Source organism: Magallana gigas, chromosome 2, assembly GCF_963853765.1.
Source record: "Magallana gigas chromosome 2, xbMagGiga1.1, whole genome shotgun sequence".
NCBI lineage: Eukaryota > Metazoa > Mollusca > Bivalvia > Ostreida > Ostreidae > Magallana > Magallana gigas.
Window position 1 is genome coordinate 53,361,346 of NC_088854.1, and position 19,965 is coordinate 53,381,310.

At 32.5% G+C, this 19,965-nt stretch overlaps 1 protein-coding gene and 1 long non-coding RNA gene across 2 annotated transcripts; one reads left to right on the forward strand and one right to left on the reverse strand.

Moving 5' to 3' along the window:
• Nucleotides 1-37: 37 nt before the first annotated feature.
• LOC105344284 (AP-3 complex subunit mu-2) lies at nucleotides 38-7,284 on the reverse strand. The gene is made up of 13 exons (XM_066077240.1): nucleotides 7,179-7,284; nucleotides 5,925-6,003; nucleotides 5,627-5,732; nucleotides 5,137-5,249; nucleotides 4,839-4,963; nucleotides 4,394-4,553; nucleotides 3,850-3,963; nucleotides 3,684-3,757; nucleotides 2,669-2,774; nucleotides 2,090-2,248; nucleotides 1,722-1,772; nucleotides 1,263-1,331; nucleotides 38-395 (listed from the first exon to the last, which is right to left on the reverse strand). The coding sequence occupies exons 1-13, from the start codon at nucleotides 7,211-7,213 to the stop codon at nucleotides 330-332; spliced, it is 1,257 nt and encodes a 418-aa protein (XP_065933312.1). The 5' UTR covers nucleotides 7,214-7,284; the 3' UTR covers nucleotides 38-329.
• Nucleotides 7,285-10,960: 3,676 nt separating this feature from the next.
• On the forward strand, nucleotides 10,961-17,538 carry LOC136273140 (uncharacterized). Its single transcript, XR_010711333.1, has 3 exons — nucleotides 10,961-11,224; nucleotides 14,164-14,210; nucleotides 14,623-17,538. It is a non-coding gene; the product is annotated as an uncharacterized lncRNA (long non-coding RNA).
• Nucleotides 17,539-19,965: the final 2,427 nt, after the last annotated feature.

Genomic DNA, 19,965 nt, shown 5'->3' on the forward strand with positions numbered 1-19,965 from the left:
ACACAGTTTTGTGATTGAAATTGAACAATGACATTCAAATATTGCAGCATGTTTAATTGTTCATTTCATACTTCAAGTACACATGTTACATGTATGTCCATCAATTTTAAATAACAACAATAAATTACTCTTCAGATAAAACAAAGAATTGCTCTACACTACTGTGAACACATTAAACAGTGTAGTATTGTAGTCAATCCAGTCATTAGAGCTTTGCTGAATTCTGATTCCTTCCTGTCCTGGACTGAATATCCGTTATCTGTTCACATACTTTTTGAGTCATTGTCCTCATTTTCAGCACAATTCCATTCTACACCATTTTGCTATTATTAAGTCCTGAACTGAAATTTTCCCGCCCTTGTCATGTACTTCACTCCTTTGAATGGCTTATATTTCTACAAACAGCAAAAATAGAGCTACATATATCCATCTAATGGAAATTTATTATTAAATAAACAGAATAAAAATTTAAACATTCCAATCATGTTAATTGTTTCTTATAAAAGGATTTATTTTCGTTTGGATGTGGACCTTGGTTTCATAGAAAATGTTGAGAGACTAGAGGCGAGTTCAGCAGAGCATGCCCTCGCCAAAATTTGTGTTGCAGGTATAAGGAATTTTGGCGAGTGTCCGCGAGCGCTCACTCTGTTGAACTCGCCTCTGAATGGTCTTTTAGGCTCTTTAAAAATTATCTCCAGAAATGGCAAGCTCTTTATAAACTATTCATATTCAAAAAGAAATAAAGCTCAATTAGATATTTTTTCTCTCTTATAAAAAGAAAATAAATTTAGAAATTTGATTGTGACTTAAATTCTATGGAAATATTTTGACCATCCAGCTCCTTTAATTCATGGCTTGACACTGATGAATGGGCAAAGATTTCTTGTATTACGCTAGTATTTAATTTCGGGATCCAGCTTCCTTGTATCAAATCTCGAGATTATAAACTTGGGAATGCGGAACATTTATCCATATTTCTTATAGTTCCCAACTCTCAGAAAATAATAAGATTTTAAAATCCGCGAGGGGTGCTCCTTGTGATTTTACACGGATTTAATTCCTCACATTTCATTAGGAATTCACAGTACGCTTTATTAGATTACCTGAGACACTCTGGTGACCTTTTGCTATCTTTGAGAAATCTTTGCAGCTTATTTATATTTTAAACGGTGACATTTCAGTCCTTAATTAGGAAAGGTATGAAAGTTAGAGACTTAGGGTAGCTTTATATGAAACGAAAGCACTGGCTGAAGTTTCCTGACCTCCCCATACATGTCCAGTCGGTTGACCTTGATTCCAGATATCGCCATCTGACTGATACTGAAGTTCATCTACAATGTACAAACAGAGCACTAGTGTAACACAGCAATTCAAACCTGCATGAGGAACATCTTTAAAATGTCTAAGGGTGATTCAAAATACATTATATGTCAAAATCACTCCATGGAAGTTTAATTCTGTTATTGACATGTATGACGGATTCTTAATACCATTAATATATGCATATACGTTATAATGTATTACAGAAAATGTTATGATACAAGTGGTAGAGAAATGTTATAATTTTCTGATATATGAGATACTAGTACCGTAGGTCCTATTTAATATATACATTAAATGAATTAATGCTGTTAGCACTGAGGTAGTGTATCGTTCTATGTAGAGCTAGGTAGCTGCTACAATCCTGAATACAGCCCTGTATAAGACTTGTAAAGACTTACATTAATTGTGGGATTTGACTCTGGTATTGGATGACCACTCTGTAAACTGATCTGTAAAAGAGTAACAGAAAACAAAGAGTTAATATTGTCAATGATTAAAATGCATCATGGGTAGGCAAGCTGCTGCACAGGATACTTACTTATTCCGTACAAGTAATTCACTTCACGTACATGTGTACACACTAGCCATATTGAACACATTTATAGGTACCATACATGACATTCTCTTTTACTTTACAAATAAGGTATATAGGATAAATATATCGTTCTGCATAATTAACATAATTATACTCTCTTACATACATAACAAACTGCTATAATCTACCATAGCATATACTCTCATTACCCAGAGCAGTCATCAAACTCACATTTCCTTTAATGCTGGGGAGTTTGGTAGGATCCATCCGACCTACATCCCAGGTTAGTATTTTGCCAACAGGATCAAAAGTGTATTTTCCCTGTGAGGGGGTCAAGGTGAGATTCAGTACAGACTTGGGGAAAGGAACCTCCAAGGATATGTTCTCCACCTAAAACAGATTACAAACCGTCTGATATATGCGCTGAAAATACCTTAATTAATTAAGATTGAAAGAGGTCACAGAATCTGAAAACTTGCTAATAAGGAATTCTGTGGACACCAAATTTAGTGTTTTGCAGTATTCATTGAATCAGTAGGGAAATGGGAAGGAGATAAGATTTGGCCTTAAGATCATACTTAAGTAAGAATTTGAAATTTTATCAGTACATGTAAACAAAATTCAAAATGTAATTCAGGATTTCTTCCCTACACTAGTGACAATCTATGGTTAATAAGTAGCAGTATTTGGCAAATGAAATTTCTACATGAGTATAAGATCTTTCAAGATGCTGAACTCTGACTTCTTTGTATCTGAATTCTTTTTAAGCAAGTATTACTGTATATTGCATGGAGTGGCCCAGTGACTCACCACTTTGCCCATGGTTTGTTTGGGTCCTATGGTGACCTCAAACCTCCCCCCACTGCCCTCTCTGTACTGAATGTTGTGTCTGATGTATAGAGGTACAGCTACCATACTGAAAACATGGAATCAGAAAATGTTTATAAGGAAAACATGAATCAGAAAATGTTTATAAGGAAAACATGGAATCAGAAATTGTTCATAAGGAAAACATGGAATCAGAAATTGTTTATAAGGAAAACATGGAATCAGAAATTGTTTATAAGGAAAACATGGAATCAGAAATTGTTCATAAGGAAAACATGGAATCGGAAATTGTTTATAAGGAAAACATGGAATCGGAAATTGTTCATAAGGAAAACATGGAATCGGAAATTGTTTATAAGGAAAACATGGAATCGGAAATTGTTTATAAGGAAAACATGGAATCGGAAATTGTTTATAAGGAAAACATGGAATCGGAAATTGTTTATAAGGAAAACATGGAATCGGAAATTGTTTATAAGGAAAACATGGAATCGGAAATTGTTTATAAGGAAAACATGGAATCAAAAATTGTTTAGAAAGAAAACATGGAATCAAAAATTGTTTATAAGAAAAACATGGAATCAGAAATTGTTTATAAGGAAACAAGAGAATCAAATACTAGAGAAATGTTAAGATAAATCTATTATCAATAATTGTATCGTAACAAATATGAGCATCAAACTATGATCCAATATATAAATTTTATTCATGTTATGTCATAGATTGCATCCATGAAATAAATAAAAAAACAAAACAAGCATAAAACTGCAGCCAAAAAATGTACTGGTAGAGAAAAAACTGTACAAACATGTGAAATAAATAACTTGCTCAAACTTTAATGTATAGAATTTATAGAGCACATAGTACTTTATGCACTAAAAATACACATGTACATGTACTAAAAATATACTGGCATGTTGAGAATAAAAGGAGTAAATTAGAAGTTCGTTAACAGAATAGAAAATCCATTTAGTAAGATGATGGCTCGATTACTTACTTATTGGCTCCTATATGGTACGAGATCAACCTAAAGTTTCCATCAGGGGGGACAAATGACAAAACCTTTTCACTCTGAAAAACAGATTGTTACATTTCAAGCAGATGTTATATGATTACAAGTACATACATCTTGGAAAAACTGTATACATTTGAAGGTCATTTACCTCCCATCGTTTGTACCGCACACATGGATGAAAGCTGATGTCGTCCAGGAGACGGGGGTTAATGAAGGACAAGGTCAAATCTGGCATCCCACTCAGCTTAATCAGACAATCTATCTGTAATAAGAAAAGAGGTGCACAAATATTATCATCAGAATTTTGTTTTTGAGTGAATTGGACACTAAACAGTCTCTCCGAAATTGACATTTCTCACTGCGAACCTGTCCTCAAATGTCTTGTTTACTTATTTTACTTGTGAAATAAAAAAGTCCCTGTGAATAAAAGTTGGTTTACGATCATTGCTGTTGTCAATTTTACATCAATAAATGTAGAGAAAAATCATGCAGTTTTTTTTATCATAACCTCATGAGGTTTTTAAAAGTTCAAGTAAGGTTAAAAGACTCTATCTTGAGTACAGTGATCTTAACTGTGTAGTTTGCAGGAGCTAAAAGTATTACTAAGCTTGCGAGTTTCCCTACCCTGATACCTATGCTTGAGGTACATATCTTACAGTAATTAAAAAGTAGAAGCTAACAGCAGCACTTACATATCCCTGGACCTCTGCTATGACTGTGTTCCCTTGCTTGTCTATGATGGCATCGATTTCCTCTATAACATCAAAGTAGGCTTCGTTGTTTGTGTACTTCACACCGGTCCTCCTCCAGGGTACATTAGACAGCTGACCGGTCGGAAGAGTGGCACTGACTCTGTATAGGTAGAAAACACACAAAAGTCACTACATGTACAAAGTACTTAAACCTTAAAAGGCTCAGAATTTCACGTATATTTTAAATTTTTTTATTATAAAACAATTACCAGGTATTCTTAATTCATGAGAGTCAAACAAGAGATGTCTGAAAACTCAATAAATCTACAATTACTTAGATTACCCAGTGTCTGAAAACTTTGTAGATGTAAAAGAGGTACATCAGTATTACCCAGTACGCAGTAACTGTGAAGATTTAGTATAGATCAGTACAAGTACTAATTACCCTGTGTTTTTGCCAGTGACTGTGTCTGTGATGGTTCGTAAGAAGTTTGGAGGCCGAATCAGTTCCTTCAGAATGTTAGACTCCACTGCCAGAGGGAATCCATTGTCCAACATCTCATCCAGCAGCTGTTAAATCAATGCCACACACAAACATTGAGTAATTTGCAATGATGTGGACATGGCAGCAATATTTTTTGCTTACCAAATTATATTATCTTTATTCATGGAAATGAGAGAGAGAGAGAGAGAGAGGGAGAGAGAGAGAGAAAAAAAAAGAGAGAGAGAGAGAAACTATTTACCTCATATACAATAACAAAATGTTCTTTCAGTGTTGTCTCAGAGCATTCTGTGAAGTAATCCTCAAATGTGTCGAAAATTCTGTGTAGGAACTCAATAACAAAGAGGGGAGGTACTGAAAATAGAGACAAACTTTATCAGATCAAACAGTTTATAATAGTTTTCCATAATGACTTTTATACACACTTACTGAAAATCAAGTATTTCATAAGCATGACAAAAATAAAAAATCAGTATGGGGCTACATTTATACTGAAGACAGGCCCATGTCCATTATGAAAAATTACAAATAATAATATTGACCATGAAAATAAGATATATTATTAGTACAAATTATTTTGATCTTTATTCTGTTTAGGCATAAGATACACATTCCCTTTAGTATTCATATCAAAACATACATATGCACATATCTGCATGTACCTTACATCTTCATGTCAATGAGTTAGTGAAGTCACAAGTAAAGTCTTTCTATAGACATTGTGTACAAACCTTCTGTTGTGACTACAGCTACAAAGTACAGCTGGTTTCTATAGATGTTGAGGAGGTAGTGGTGGGGCGTTGCTATCACAGGGGGCACATCCTCGGGGCTCCCTGCCTGTGGACAGAGAGAGAAACAAATCAGCCTAGAAGCATATCACACACCAGTCTACATAACTATCTGCTAAGGGAGATCACTCTGGAAATTTAAGTCTTACAGTCTCTCTTTTTTTTTGCTGTCAGTTTCACTTTAGGTACATGTATAGGTTTATTTCATTCAAGAGAAATGTATTTGAACAAAGAACAGTACCTTTCCTTGTTCCTCGAAAAAGTAGTCACAAATTGATTTGTGAATGACACTTTTCCAGTGCTTTTCCATAAACACATCTCTGTAAAAAAGAAAGAACAGAAACATATATTACATGCATATTCATTGGTTTGACCCTGCAAACTTGCCTGCATTACGATAATTTTGTTTGTTTCAACTCAATAAATTTTGTGTGTGTTTTTCACATCTGGATACGGGAAAGCCAAAAAATACTGGTAATGGTATGCAATTTTTGTAAATATTTTTACTTCGATTTTCTTTTGTAAATGGAGCTGGTAAATTACCCTAGCTGTCATTTTAATAACACAACTTATCACTTCAAACCTAGCTTAACTTCATGCCAAATTCACCTGAAACAATGACATACAGGTAAACAGAGTCTCATAAAGCCTCTTTTGTTACATCGCTAGAAACCTAGGTCGGTCTAGCTAATCCCTTATCTCCTATAGTAAGAAAGAGAAGTGAGACTGACCATGGGTTTCCAAATGATGTTTCCATGACTTATTATAGAAAATTTCTCACCTAATCATTTTTAGAATGGACATTTCTTTAGACTAGAATTAACTTTATATTGGCTACAATTTTACTTCTTTTGTCATAAACAATTTGTTTACAAACAGAGTAATTAATGCTTGTGTCTTCAGACTTCAATCAAAAGCCAACATTTTGATAGTTATGCAACTCTGTCTGTGATCTAACAAGCATGGCAAATCAGTAAGGATAAACAAATAAAATTATTATTGAAACATCTCATTACTGCATTCTCTCCAGCTGAGACATATTTCTGAAGCCAGATCCAAGAAATAAAGTTGCACATGGTAATAATAAGGTAATTATAAGCAGGGGTTATTTAGAGTCAGGACTCTCGGATTATACACACATGCATCATGATTATACCCACACATCGATCTCGTCTACATGTGTATACAGGGACGTATGATGTATACGAAATGGAGAACGTGTCAAGTAATAACGAGATGTAGCATGTCGAAGAAGTAGATAATAAAAAAATCTTTGAAACCTTTTCCAAAATTTCCTTTTAATAAAGTATATTATAATGCTTAAAGTCGACCAAAAATATCAGACATCAATTATCTGATTAAAGACTTGAAGCAAGATATAAAATCTCGTGACCGGTTTTCCAGTGTTCCTTGTTGCTTTCCCTCCGACAACGGTATGCTGATCGTAAACTTATTATAAAATAAACTAAGAGCAGATATAATTCTTAAAACTCACCCACTACTGTTGATTATGAATAGACTGTTTATCATAATTTTAGTTTTTAGTGTTGTTTACACTGTACAGACACTGAGACAGGGGTGTACACGAAGTTGAAATTTATTTTTAGAATGTCGATCCCGATATCAAGACGTTAATAAAAAAAAAAGGGGGGGGGGGGAATTCATTACCTCCGTTATATTTTATGTTATGATTGTACCAGCAATACAGAGCCCACGGTTATACACAAATTTCAACAGATGCCCGAAACAAGCCAGGCATCGTTTTCTAACCCAGCAATGAGTATTCCTACGTACGCTACATCTTCGCTAGTCAAGTCATCTGAGAAAAACGAATCGGACACTTGGCTAGCGAAGATGCACAGCTAAGAACTGAAGTGTTTTCAAAATTTTGATTATGAAAAAGTAAGTTACATATATAAACATGGCATAATATTTCAATTTCAATTTCAATTTCTTTATTAACCAATTAAGGGCCCTCAAGGGGCAACATGAAGACTGTTGACATACAACAACCAATGAACATAAAACATTCAATAAACATATACAAGAGGGAAAGAGCTGGATGATTGAAAGAGCTAAGACAGATATGAACAATTAAATAGTATATATGTATATATATGTATAATTATGTATGTTTCCATACATTCAATACAGTGTCTTCTATATATTTATGTTAAACACCATATACATAAATATGTCAAGATACAAATGCACGTACAAATTTGAAATAGTTTATCATATGATTGAAAAAATAAAAACCAATATTTGAATAGGAAATACAAATTAAGGCAATGCCTTTTGTAAAAATTTACCAACAGAGTTTAATATATCTAATTCTTCACAGTTAAGAATCCAAAATAATTTTTGTTTATCTTCTAAACTAGTAAAATGTTTTGCTTTAGATGAAATTAAATCAAATAGTTCCTCTCTTTCTTTTGTAAATTTGCTGCATTGGATAAGAAAATGCTCTTCATCTTCAATTTTATTAAGTGTACAATTTTTGCATATTCTTTCTGTTCTAGGTGTGTTATTATATCTGCCCGATTCAATAAAAAGTCTATGCGCTGATATCCGCAGTCTACAGATTGGCTTTCTGTATTCAGGTCTTAATATAGTTAAATACTTTTCCAGTCTGAAGTTAGTTTTCAAAAATAAATAAGTAACAAGTTTGCCATCTTTAAGTGTTTCATTTGAGTACTGCCAATCCATCAAATATTTTTTAGTCTGAGATTGTTTTAAAGAAGTAACAAAGTCCTTTTTAGAATATGTCATAATGTTTTGAATATTAAGAATGTTTAGTAGCTTTTCAATAGAGGAATACCAAGTTGTATTTTGGGCGAAATGAAGTTCTTTACTACATAGAAATGCATCTTTTAATAGAGGAAACTCTGTTGTTAAATTTTCTAATCTGTAGCAATATTTTAGTAATCTATTGACAATATCATAATGTAGAGGAAATCTTCCTAGTTCAGAAAGTGAAGCATGGTTCATACTTTTCTTATTCAACCCCAATATGGTTTTACAAAATTTGAGATGTAAAGTTTCAGCTATTAAGTTGTTATAACATTGTTGTATCAGTATATCATTAGACTGTTTTATTTTTATGTTATTGACGTTAAAGATTCCCCATATTTCAGAGCCATAAAGTAAAATTGGCTTTATAGTGTGGTCAAATACATTTAAGCTAGTCGATATCCCGGGGTTTAGACTCAGGAAGTCTTTTCGTAGTTTGAAATAAGCTTTCAGTCCCTTTTTGTGTAATTCCACCTTAGCCAGTGAGAAAGTCCCTGAAGCTGCGAAATGAATGCCTAAATATTAAATTCCTTTATGATCACGGTTGTTCCCGTTTGGACACATTTGATTGTATACTGCGCAAAGAATAAATGGATTATCCCCTAAACGTGTGACTGTCTCATTAAAGGTAGGTTGTTGACCAATTTTAACCCGTCTTGACCTCATGATTGAAAAAGAAAGCCCCGAACCATTGACTCAAATCTACTGACATGCATTGATGATTCACGCTTTAAGAACATTTATGCGACATCGTGGTCAAAAATAAAAAAAAAGTATCAAAAATCGGACAAAGCTAATTTTTTTAAAATGTATTTTGTCGGCCTCGAGCTTTGGTATCACTTAAAAAGCCTAGTAAACACTTCAAACACACTTAAAAATACTATTGCATACTATCCACACGCTTGATGCCTTTTTAAATGACCTATTAATACATAGCCGTAACAGCGAGGTCGGGTTTTCGCACAAAAGTAATCAATTTTGTTTAATTGATATCACGTTAATTATGAAATACTAGTATGACATTTGAACAGAAGCAGATTTCTAAAACATTGGTTTATATTTCTGACTCGATTAATTAAATAGGAAGGCACAGTGGTGTACTGAAATTGTTCTGGAGTGGGGTCTCAATTTAGAATTGTGAATCTTGAGTGGGCTTCACATCGGCAATAGTATAGCTCATTTACTGTGCCTTAATCATTATGTATCTACTGTAATTTCAATTTCGAGGTGAACATTTTCAAGAACCATTAGGCAATCGAATCTTCTCGGGCCTTTCCGGCAAGCTCGGAAAACATATCCGAAGATGTTTTCCGAGCTTGAAGAAATTTTAAATATTGAAAATAACTTTGCATTATAAGACCCAAGCTACTGTTACTTTTTACCATTTACAATAAAACACAAAACTTCATGTGAAGATGATAAAACGAAATTCATCTACAGTAGTACAGTATTCCCAGAATCCCCTACTATGGAGTCGAGCATGCGTATTCGAGTTAAAAAGACTAACGTAGTTGCTAGCGCTCGAGAGCGCTAGCAATTATAATAGACATACATATGCGGCGATATGCACATTGCTCATGTTTGGCAAACGTTTCGCATAGAATTTTTTTTATTAAAATTAAACATATCATGTGCATGCATGTTTATAAATTCAGTTTAATTTAGGACTTTTATAATTGTGAAAATATTTTTTTATTTCTTATCTTTTCATAAAGCAAACACTTCAAATAAATAACGCAATTTCGATGCATGTATGACGAAATCGATATAAATAAGCTTACGTGTTGGTTTTTTATGGTGGCATAGATCTGCCACCACTTGTCAGATAATTATGTCGACTTGTCAGATCTTGATGTCGACTTGTCAGATAATTATGTCGACTTGTCAGATAATTATGTGGACTTGTCACTTATCCACGTGTTTAAAAATTTAACACTATAACCTTTCCACGCCCAATTTGTGCCATCAAGTTGAAATAATATTTTCTGACAAGTCGACATAGGAATCTGACAAGTCGACATTAGCATCTTTTAAGTCGACATAATTATTTGACAAGTCGACATAATTATTTGACAAGTCGACATAATCATTTGACAAGTCGACATAATTATTTGACAAGACAACATAACATCTGACAAGTCAACATCATTATTTGACCAGTCGACTTATAATATGAATGATAATTTTCTTTAAATTAGTGGCCATGCTATTTTTTCTGTCAGATAATTATGTTAACTTGTCAGATCTTTATGTCGACTTGTCAGATATTATGATGACAACTTAATGGCAGTTAGTGGCACTAACACGCTTTAACAACAAAATATTGAGTTTCTAGTCAATATGGTTTTTTTCTGACAAGTCAACATAAAGATCTGACAAGTTGACATAAAGATCTGACAAGTTGACATAAATATCTGACAAGTCGACATAATCATCTGACAAGTCGACATAACTATCTGACAAGTGGTGGCAGATCTATGCCACCATAGTTTTTTTTATGAAGACCAAGCTTTTTTCTTCCTGTTTCTATAACAAGAAAATATGCCGTTGCTTGCTCAATATTTTCTACATGCGGCTGCTTAATATGTGCTTAGGCGCTGGACACTATTTTTATCTGAAAGCGATTGAAAATGGGCGATTTCTTTTGAAAAATTGAGTGGTTTTCTATCAAATATAGACTTATTTAAGTCTATTTTAAAACCACTTTTAAAACGAAAGTTGGAATTTTCGAAAACCCCAGGATATAGCGTAAGTTGGATAGTTTTTCTACATATAATTCAAATTTGTATTGAACTTTTTCTTAAAACAATTACTTAGATTTTATTATATACATATCAGAATGACAGACCTGTTTCAAATTACATGTTGTCAAAAGGTGCGAAAATTTAAATACATATATATATATATATATATATATATATATATATATATATATATATATATATATATATATATATATATATATATATATATATATATATATATATATATATATGGTCTAATCGTAAATGTTATCCATAAACTTGTTCTGGACTTAAATCGTGATATTGCGTCGCAATCAAAATTATCGAAATCGAACAAGTTTACACTCTGCTAACACCTGTCATTTTCACCCTAATATTAATGAGTTTGGAGGCCAGTCTCACTTCCGACTCAGTCGCAATGAGTATGAGTGTAAAGGTCACAATCTGTCATATCCGGTTGGAGTGTATTTATTGAAACATTTCATCGAAATTTTAAATAAGCAAATTGTGGAGTGCACTGCACAGGGGCTTGGTTGTTGGATAGTGAATCTCCTTATTATTTGTTCCCGAAGAAAAAATTGATTAAAATTGGTAATCTTATATGTATTTCTGTGTATTGCATTAAATAAATACACTGAAACCCCCCGTTTCAGTCATGTTAAAAAAGTGTATTCAATGTACATTAAAAATAGTAAAGGGACGACACTCACCATCTTGGATTTATAAGGGGTCCTCGTTTCAAGCTATGTTTTAAACAAGTTCTTCCGTTTCTCCAACGATTTCTGACAAGATCTAGGTTGGAAAATATCCAAATGACTTATTCCTATCGTCTGACTACATCTGTATGCTGCATAATAAACACATCGTTCCGAAATGTACTATATACTTGCCAAACTTATCGAAAGCAACGGAAGTTGATGCAAAAATGCTTGCTTTACTGGTGAAATGATAATGACTCTCATTTAAAATTTCTTTTTCATTGTGAAGCCTACACTACTCTCTGTTAAGAAACACTTTCTTAAATGATGCATTATGTATAATATAACAAAAAAAAAATATTAACACACAAAGAAAGTTTTATGTTACATGCATTTTTAAACTGTACTATACATGAAGTCTAAAAGTAAGTAGCATATCACAGGGGCCAAGCCCGTTTTAACATTTATTTCAATGTAACCATAATGTTAAAGCGGGCTTGGCCCCTGTGAAGCATATGTTAGAAACTGTAGCGAACAAAGATATCAACACTTGCGAGAATGTATAAAACTGTTAAGCAAACTGTGATAATGTCAGCTATACCTTATAAACAATTTTACTGTGTTCAATGAGACTTAAAATCTTAGTTAGTTAGTAAATAAGAAAGTGAGTGAGTAAGTGATTGAGTGAGCGAAAACAAAACGACGAGGACGTCTTGGGACCAGTCACAACGTTCAAATGTTTATTTCTAGGAGCTCCATACACATGTATATCAAGAAAAAAATTAACATGAATTACAGTTGAAATTTTATGCTTGATAATTCGTAAGAAAAAGTCAATCAATTATATAAAAAAAAAAGAGAGGAAAAAGTCAATATAAATAGAACTAATACATTTTAATACGACATTTATACACTATTCCATTAATAGCAATGTCTTTTATTACCAGTATTTATACCTGTAGATGGTTTGAACATCTTAAAAGTTTACGTTTTTTACACACCATGTTGACATTCGAAACTCTCGGGATTTTTTTTTTTATAGTAAATGCACTTTGTTAGAGTTATGTCCCGTATTTTGTTTGATGAACAGAAAAAAAAATTCCAATGAAAATCAATCTACTATTAATTAAAATTAGACGTTCTGAATCCGCTAGAACGTCTAACTTTAATTAGATTGAATGAAAATTTACACACATTTGTTTTATCGTCTCTGAGTTTATTAATGCAAACGTGATATTGTGGAAACATAAAATAAAACAAAAGAAAGTACTCTTCCGATTAATTGGTATTAAAGCCCAAAAATTCGAGTCTATTATTTCAATATAGTAGTATAGATGTAAACTTTTTAAAATAATAGACTCGAATGTTTGGGCTTTAATATTGATTAATCGGAAGAGTACTGTCTTTTGTTTTATATATTCTTAACATCATTGGTACTTGAAGATTACCAATTTGTTTTTATTTTTTCTCAATCCAGCTTCGCTAATTAATAATCAACGAAAATTCCTAAAAAAATTCCGGAAATCATCTGAATTTTTTGGATTTTACAATTTTGTGCATGCGCATTACAATCACGCTAAATCACAGGAGGCTCTTTATTTTTTGTTTCCACAATATCACGTTTGCATGAATAAACTCAGAGACGATAAAACAAATGCGTGTAATTTTTCATTGGAATTTTTTTTCTGTTCAGCAAAAGAAAAAAAAATACGGCAGATAACTCTAACACAGTGCATTTACTAAAAAAAAAAATCCCGAGAGTGTCAACATGGTGTGTAAAAAACGTTGAAGAAATGTTGAATTCTGCAATTATAGAATTAAACTTTTCGAAGAAAGGTATTTACAGCTTCAAAATGGTTTGTTATGAACAATTTGACTGTTAAATATTTTCAATGCAACTTCATTAATTTTCTCCAAAATCGTTCTGGAGCTATTCTGCAATTTTCTGCTACATTACGGGTACATATGTATATGGGAGGCAGACACAGATGAAATTATTCCAACTCAGCAGAGTGTAGTGCAATTATATTAATAGCATTATTGTAGGCTTAAAGCTTGGTAATGCAAATGTCAACAGTATACAATTTGTCGATGTATCTATTTTGTAAATGTCCGATATCATATGCTATGTCAACCCGTGCACGCACGGATCAAAATCTAGTGTTATTCTTATCAAAACATTGTTTTCACATAAAACATTTTTAAAACAATTATAGTAAATCGACCATAATTTTATTTTTTTCAGACATCAGTATCCATTGGAAAACGAACGGGTTCACCAACAATTACCCGGTAAGACGCTCTGTGTTGGACAATACTTATATCTTAAAAAAGACTTTGTACGTAACGCTCCACAATACATTTTTCAAAAGGGGTTTTCTAAAAAGAAATTTATTAAGTGGCGTTTGCATCTGTTACTATTACTCAGAGATTTCACAAGCATAATAATAGAAAACAGGTCTTAATGTATGATGATAAAATTATGTGTATTTTGATATGAACTCCTGGTTTACATGTAATTTTTCATAGTACATGTAAGTTCTGACAAGTGGTTCTTAGGAATCGATTGGGGAGTCTTTATACCCGCGCATTTGATGTAATTGTAGTAAAAATGAATAATTCAAAAAGCACAATTCAATGTAATTTTGTTACTTTAACAGTATTCTTAGGCTATCTTTGATTCCAATTATAGCTGTTTTTTCAGGGATGGACGCAGTTTACAGCGTTAGAAAATGCTCTTGCACAAACGACATAAATGAAGTCAAATATTACTGCACCTTTTGCAAGGATAATTTGGGGGATGATTGTTTGTTACAGCATCTGCAAACTCCTGCAAAGACCGAAGATGGACATAATGTTCTACAATACAGTAAAAAAAATAGTGGGAAAGTTTACAGGCGGAATTGTGAAATCCATAAAAATAAGATAACTACGGCTTACTGTGAAACATGCACACGTTCTGTTTGTCATGAATGCATTAAAGAGAACCATGAACGGCATAAAGTTTCTAAGATATGGGAACTTCTGAAGAAAAACGTTCAGAATATACTTGGGAAACTCGAAATCCAGAACAACGAAGTCCTGAAGTTGGAAAAAAAGCTTTCACGTTTATGTCAAGAATTGTCAAAGCAAGCTATTAATTATGATACAGTTAAAAAAGATATTCGACAATATATTAAAGATTTCCACATGAAATTGGATCAGTTGGAAAAAAAGCTGTTAAGCCAAGCTGAAAAAGAAAGGAAGAAAAGTTATGGTGAAATTATATCTGAAATTTCATTAATGGAAAAAAGAAAGAAAAAGGTGACGAAAAAAAATAAAGGACTAAAAAATTTTCTTCATGATTTTGATGCGCTACACAACCCAGAATTGTTGCCAGAGGTGAACGTCGATGATTGTACATTCTGTACAGATGAGTCAGACCTGGATGAAAAAAACCAATTGCAATTGTCCACATCCAACTTAGATTTGGACTTTCTGTGCCAATTTGCAAAAATTACTATGTCAAACCCGAGCTTTAAATTGGATGAATCCAAATTTATAGATATAGACTCGGAGCATCTGGAGGAAAAAAACGTCAAAGATTTAGTTTATAACACAAAAAATGAAACAGTTATCGTTTCGGAAAAAGGAACAGGAAAAATAATAGAAGTCAACAAGACAGGGGATGTAGTTAAAGAATATGAAACAAGTTGTTGTCCACAATACATTGCACTAACACCCGATGGGGAAGGACTCATCTATGCAAGTTTTGAAAAAAAGTCGGTTCTTCTAGTAACCACTTCAAAAGCCACATGCAATGAGGCCTCACTAGTCACCGAAGAAAACTGGTTTCCTAAAGGAATATCACTAACTACAAGTGGCGATTATCTTGTTTGTTTGAGATCATGGACTTTTGAACGAGCGAAGGTTTCTGTTTTCAATAGTTTTGGAAAGGAAGTGAATACATTTGAATATGATGATGACGGAAAACCTCTTTATCTGAATCCAAGGTATATCGTACAGAATAAAGTAACTGGAGATGTATGCGTTACAGACGATCAAAAATATACATTGATAGCAGTCGAAAGTTCTGGAAAGTACAAGTATTCATACTCCAAAAGCTATGCCGGCCGTGAGTTCAGCCCACTAAACATATGCGCTGACAGTGAGGGTCGTCTGCTTCTGTTGGACGTTTGTCAACCAACATCAATCATTCATGTACTCAGTGACAAGGGACAGTTCTTGCAATTCGTCATGTCCAATCATTTCCGGTCTGTGACAGCCATGAATATTGATTGTAACGACTGTTTGTGGATCGCAAATAGAGAAGATGACAAAACCCAAATCAAGCTCATTAATAAATTAAAATGAAAAATGTTTGTGGACATTTGATGCAATCGAAATACAAGTTCCATGAATTGCCTTAATAACTTCCAGCAAACAACGCTACAATCAGTTCGGCAGTCATTAAATACATGCACTACAAACAAACAGTTGAGCAACAAATCAACCTCATATCTTTCTTGTATTAAACCTGCTGGTTAAGCTCTTCAACAAGAAAAAAAATCCACCAGTATTTCATCGATAGGAACAGTTAACCAAGTTTGCATTTATCGATGAAAAGAAAATAAGGTACGCCAAACATCCATAGACTGATGGCCATGATGTGAGGGAAAAAAAACCACATGCAATTTTGTGAGACTGGCTTCATAAAAAGTAGTGGACAATACTAATGTCAATACACTTCCATTTGAACCGTGTCGCACCATTTTTTGCTAAAGAAAATTGACCTTGCTTATTTATTTGATCTAACAGTCAATGTGGTGTTTTCATGAATATTCTGTGTACAACTTATTTTTTCTAGAGTTACTCCCCTTTCCTCTCTCTTGTCATTAATCTGATTAGAGTTGCCAAAATCCCAATTTGTACAAGTGTACACATTCAAGAAACGTACAGCCCTACGGCTGTATTTGTTGTTTATTATTTATATATAATATAAAACAAATGTTCAGTATTCATTGATATAATGATATTGTATACAAAGAACAGTTCACTCATTGGCGCCAAAATCATCCGTGTGTGAAATTATAGTTATCATGTTAAACTAAGTAAATTATTATATATTCTACATGTATACTTATTGATATCATTATACATTGTGTCTAACATTCTTACAAGAATATCAATTCTATTTTTCACTTTATTCAGTTAGCCTATTTTTTCAGTCAGTATATTCAAAGAGTCAGTATTGTCAAACGTTAGTATTTTCAGTATTGTAAATCTATTTTTACAGCTTTTTTTTTTTACTGAACGCGAACTACATACTGTAGAAATCGCATACTTTGAATACAACTGAACATCTACCAACTCAAAGGCCTGAGCTGGTTTCAGTACAGTTAATCCATCATATTCATCAAAACTACAGCGTCTTTCAAGTCCACAATCAATGACTGGAATAACTTTATGATTTTAATTCAGTTTGTTTTGTTATATATTATATATATCAGGTTCTATATGTTTTTTTATATTATTGTTTTTAAACAAAAGTTTATACATCCGTATCTATATATTTTTTACATGTGATTGTGTTCAAGAATATTTTTATTTTTTCTATTAAAACTGTGAAAATGTACAAGTCTATTCTCGTGTCTCTTTTTACTCACATTTCTACCCTGAAGAATAACTTTTTTTACATGAATTTAAAAGAAAGTTGTAGGTTTCGAAATGTTGACGTTATTTGCGTTGGAGAAGGAAATTGGATTATTTGACAGTACCAATCAAATATAGCTATGTTTGTTATATTTAGAATCAATTACTTTCTCTCGGACAAAGCTTCAATGGTGATCGTCGAAAACAATTAAAACTGAACTAATAGTCAATCAAAGAAGATGGATGAATAAGGCGTGTAAAATGCCTATATGAGGAAAAATCAGATACTATCACATTGAAATATTTACAAATTAAATATTTAAGAAAGGAAATGTATATTCAAAATAACACCGATTCGTAAGCCTTAAGTTTGTTAAATACTTGGTATAGGTTGATTTAAACTGGCGATTGCGTGTCAAATCAACTTAATAGTGTCATTTTTAGAATTTCAATGTCCTTTCATTTACAGAAAAGGTCTAAGCTCCATATTTTTGTCATAGTCTAAATTTTATAAGGTTTAATGGAAATCAAACCGATTTCAATCAGCAAAAACGCGATGACCCACTATACTTTAAAAATGTCATTTTGTATCCCAACAATTAAACGATTTAAAAAGTCCGTTAATTCGTGGCCAAAGTCGCATATAATATTTAAACAACGCATTTTGTTGTAACTTAAAATGCATTTGTAGTATTTACTATTGAGATCATTAATAATTCAAATTGAAATGTATAGCAGGAATTTCACTCACGGGGTGAATTTTCGCTTTATTCCCTGAAACGAAAACTCCGCGAATTTAACATCTAGTGAAAAAATATTTGAGTATAGTAATATACGGGTATTACACAAAGCGATGTTTTTATCGAAAAGTATTTGATTAGATATTGAGAATAATTGTTTTTTAACAGTTTATTTAATACCATATGAAATTATATACCATGGATAGATAATTATGATTGGAATTTTGTAAAATTAAATTGAGATTGAATTTTGTGTTATATAAAGTTTTGTTTTCCGCTAACTCAATCTACCGCGATTTGTTGCAAAATGAAAAATTCGCGATCTTTTCCGACCGCTTTTTTAACTTGCACAATGTTTTTATTTTGAACCAAACTCTTTCCAGGTCGGGAATATAAAATCGTCTATGCGTTGCATTTATATCATTTAAAAATTTCAATGTAGTAAAAAATTAATGATTCCATCTCTGTATTAAAGACTTCTCGAAAATACAAGTGGTGTACGACATGTGGTGACAGTTTTCAAAAGTCCAAAGGAAAAGTACAAAATAGGAGCAGAGCAAACACCTCTAAAAATTTAGATGTATCAAATATGCGGCTTGTATTGAACAATTTATCAGTTCGCAGGTAAAATAGATTTCATCAAATAATAAGAGAGTAAACAAATTAAAAAACTAATTTACATGTGCATGCATTCAAAAGTGGACGTGACGTAAATAGTTCTAAACAGTGAATAGTGTATCATTACGCGTAGTTTTGATTTAGAAAATTTATATATATAATTTATATTTTAAGTTAGTTTTTATCTAAATTTAGAGAAAAATATTAACTGAGTGTCGTTAATCAAATCATCGCTTACCAGTAGAGACAGGAAAATGGCATAAAATATCGACATGCGAAAGACTCTCTACACTTTGAACTGAAGTTCATATTGCCGATATATCAATTTATACTAAAGTGTAAAGCTTTTGTGACAAATTATATTGACAAAGACCAAGTTTGAACATGAAGTTTTAAGGCTAATTTAGATCTGTTAAAGACAGAGCTTGGACTTTGGGCAGTGCGAGACAGAAGACGGTTTAACAGATTTGAATACATTGATAGCATTTTCACTTCTCCGACTTAATACTGGGCTGTAAATCATGAAACAGCGTCAATTTCAAAAATCGAACCAGTTCAGCAAAACAGAGAAAACAACTTTCTAATTTTGTCAGTTTATGAATATTAATGAGTTACTCGTAGCGAGTTAGAAGAAATGAGGTCAATATTTGACAGGTTGTTTTGATGAGCAAACTAGATAAAAACATCCCACCGAAAGTCAAAACTCTTGATGAAACGGCTCTAAAGTTTTGTTAACTTAATCATAAAATTCAATAACACTGTTTGCCCTCCTTGGATTTAAATTATTTTGTACATCATATACCAGTTCAGTGGTACATAACTTGTTTATAATGAGGATACTGCTTTTAAAACCAAACAACCAAAGATGAAATCACCTTGACGCGATATATATTACAATTTTGATCGTTTTTACTTTTGGTGATTGGCAAAATTAACTAAATGAATTTAAATTCTTCATAAACAGAAATAAATTTAGTTGCTTGAAAATGTATACGTAGTATAATTGGGTTTTTGAAAAGTGTAATCAGATCCATCCCACTTGCGTGTATTTAAACAAT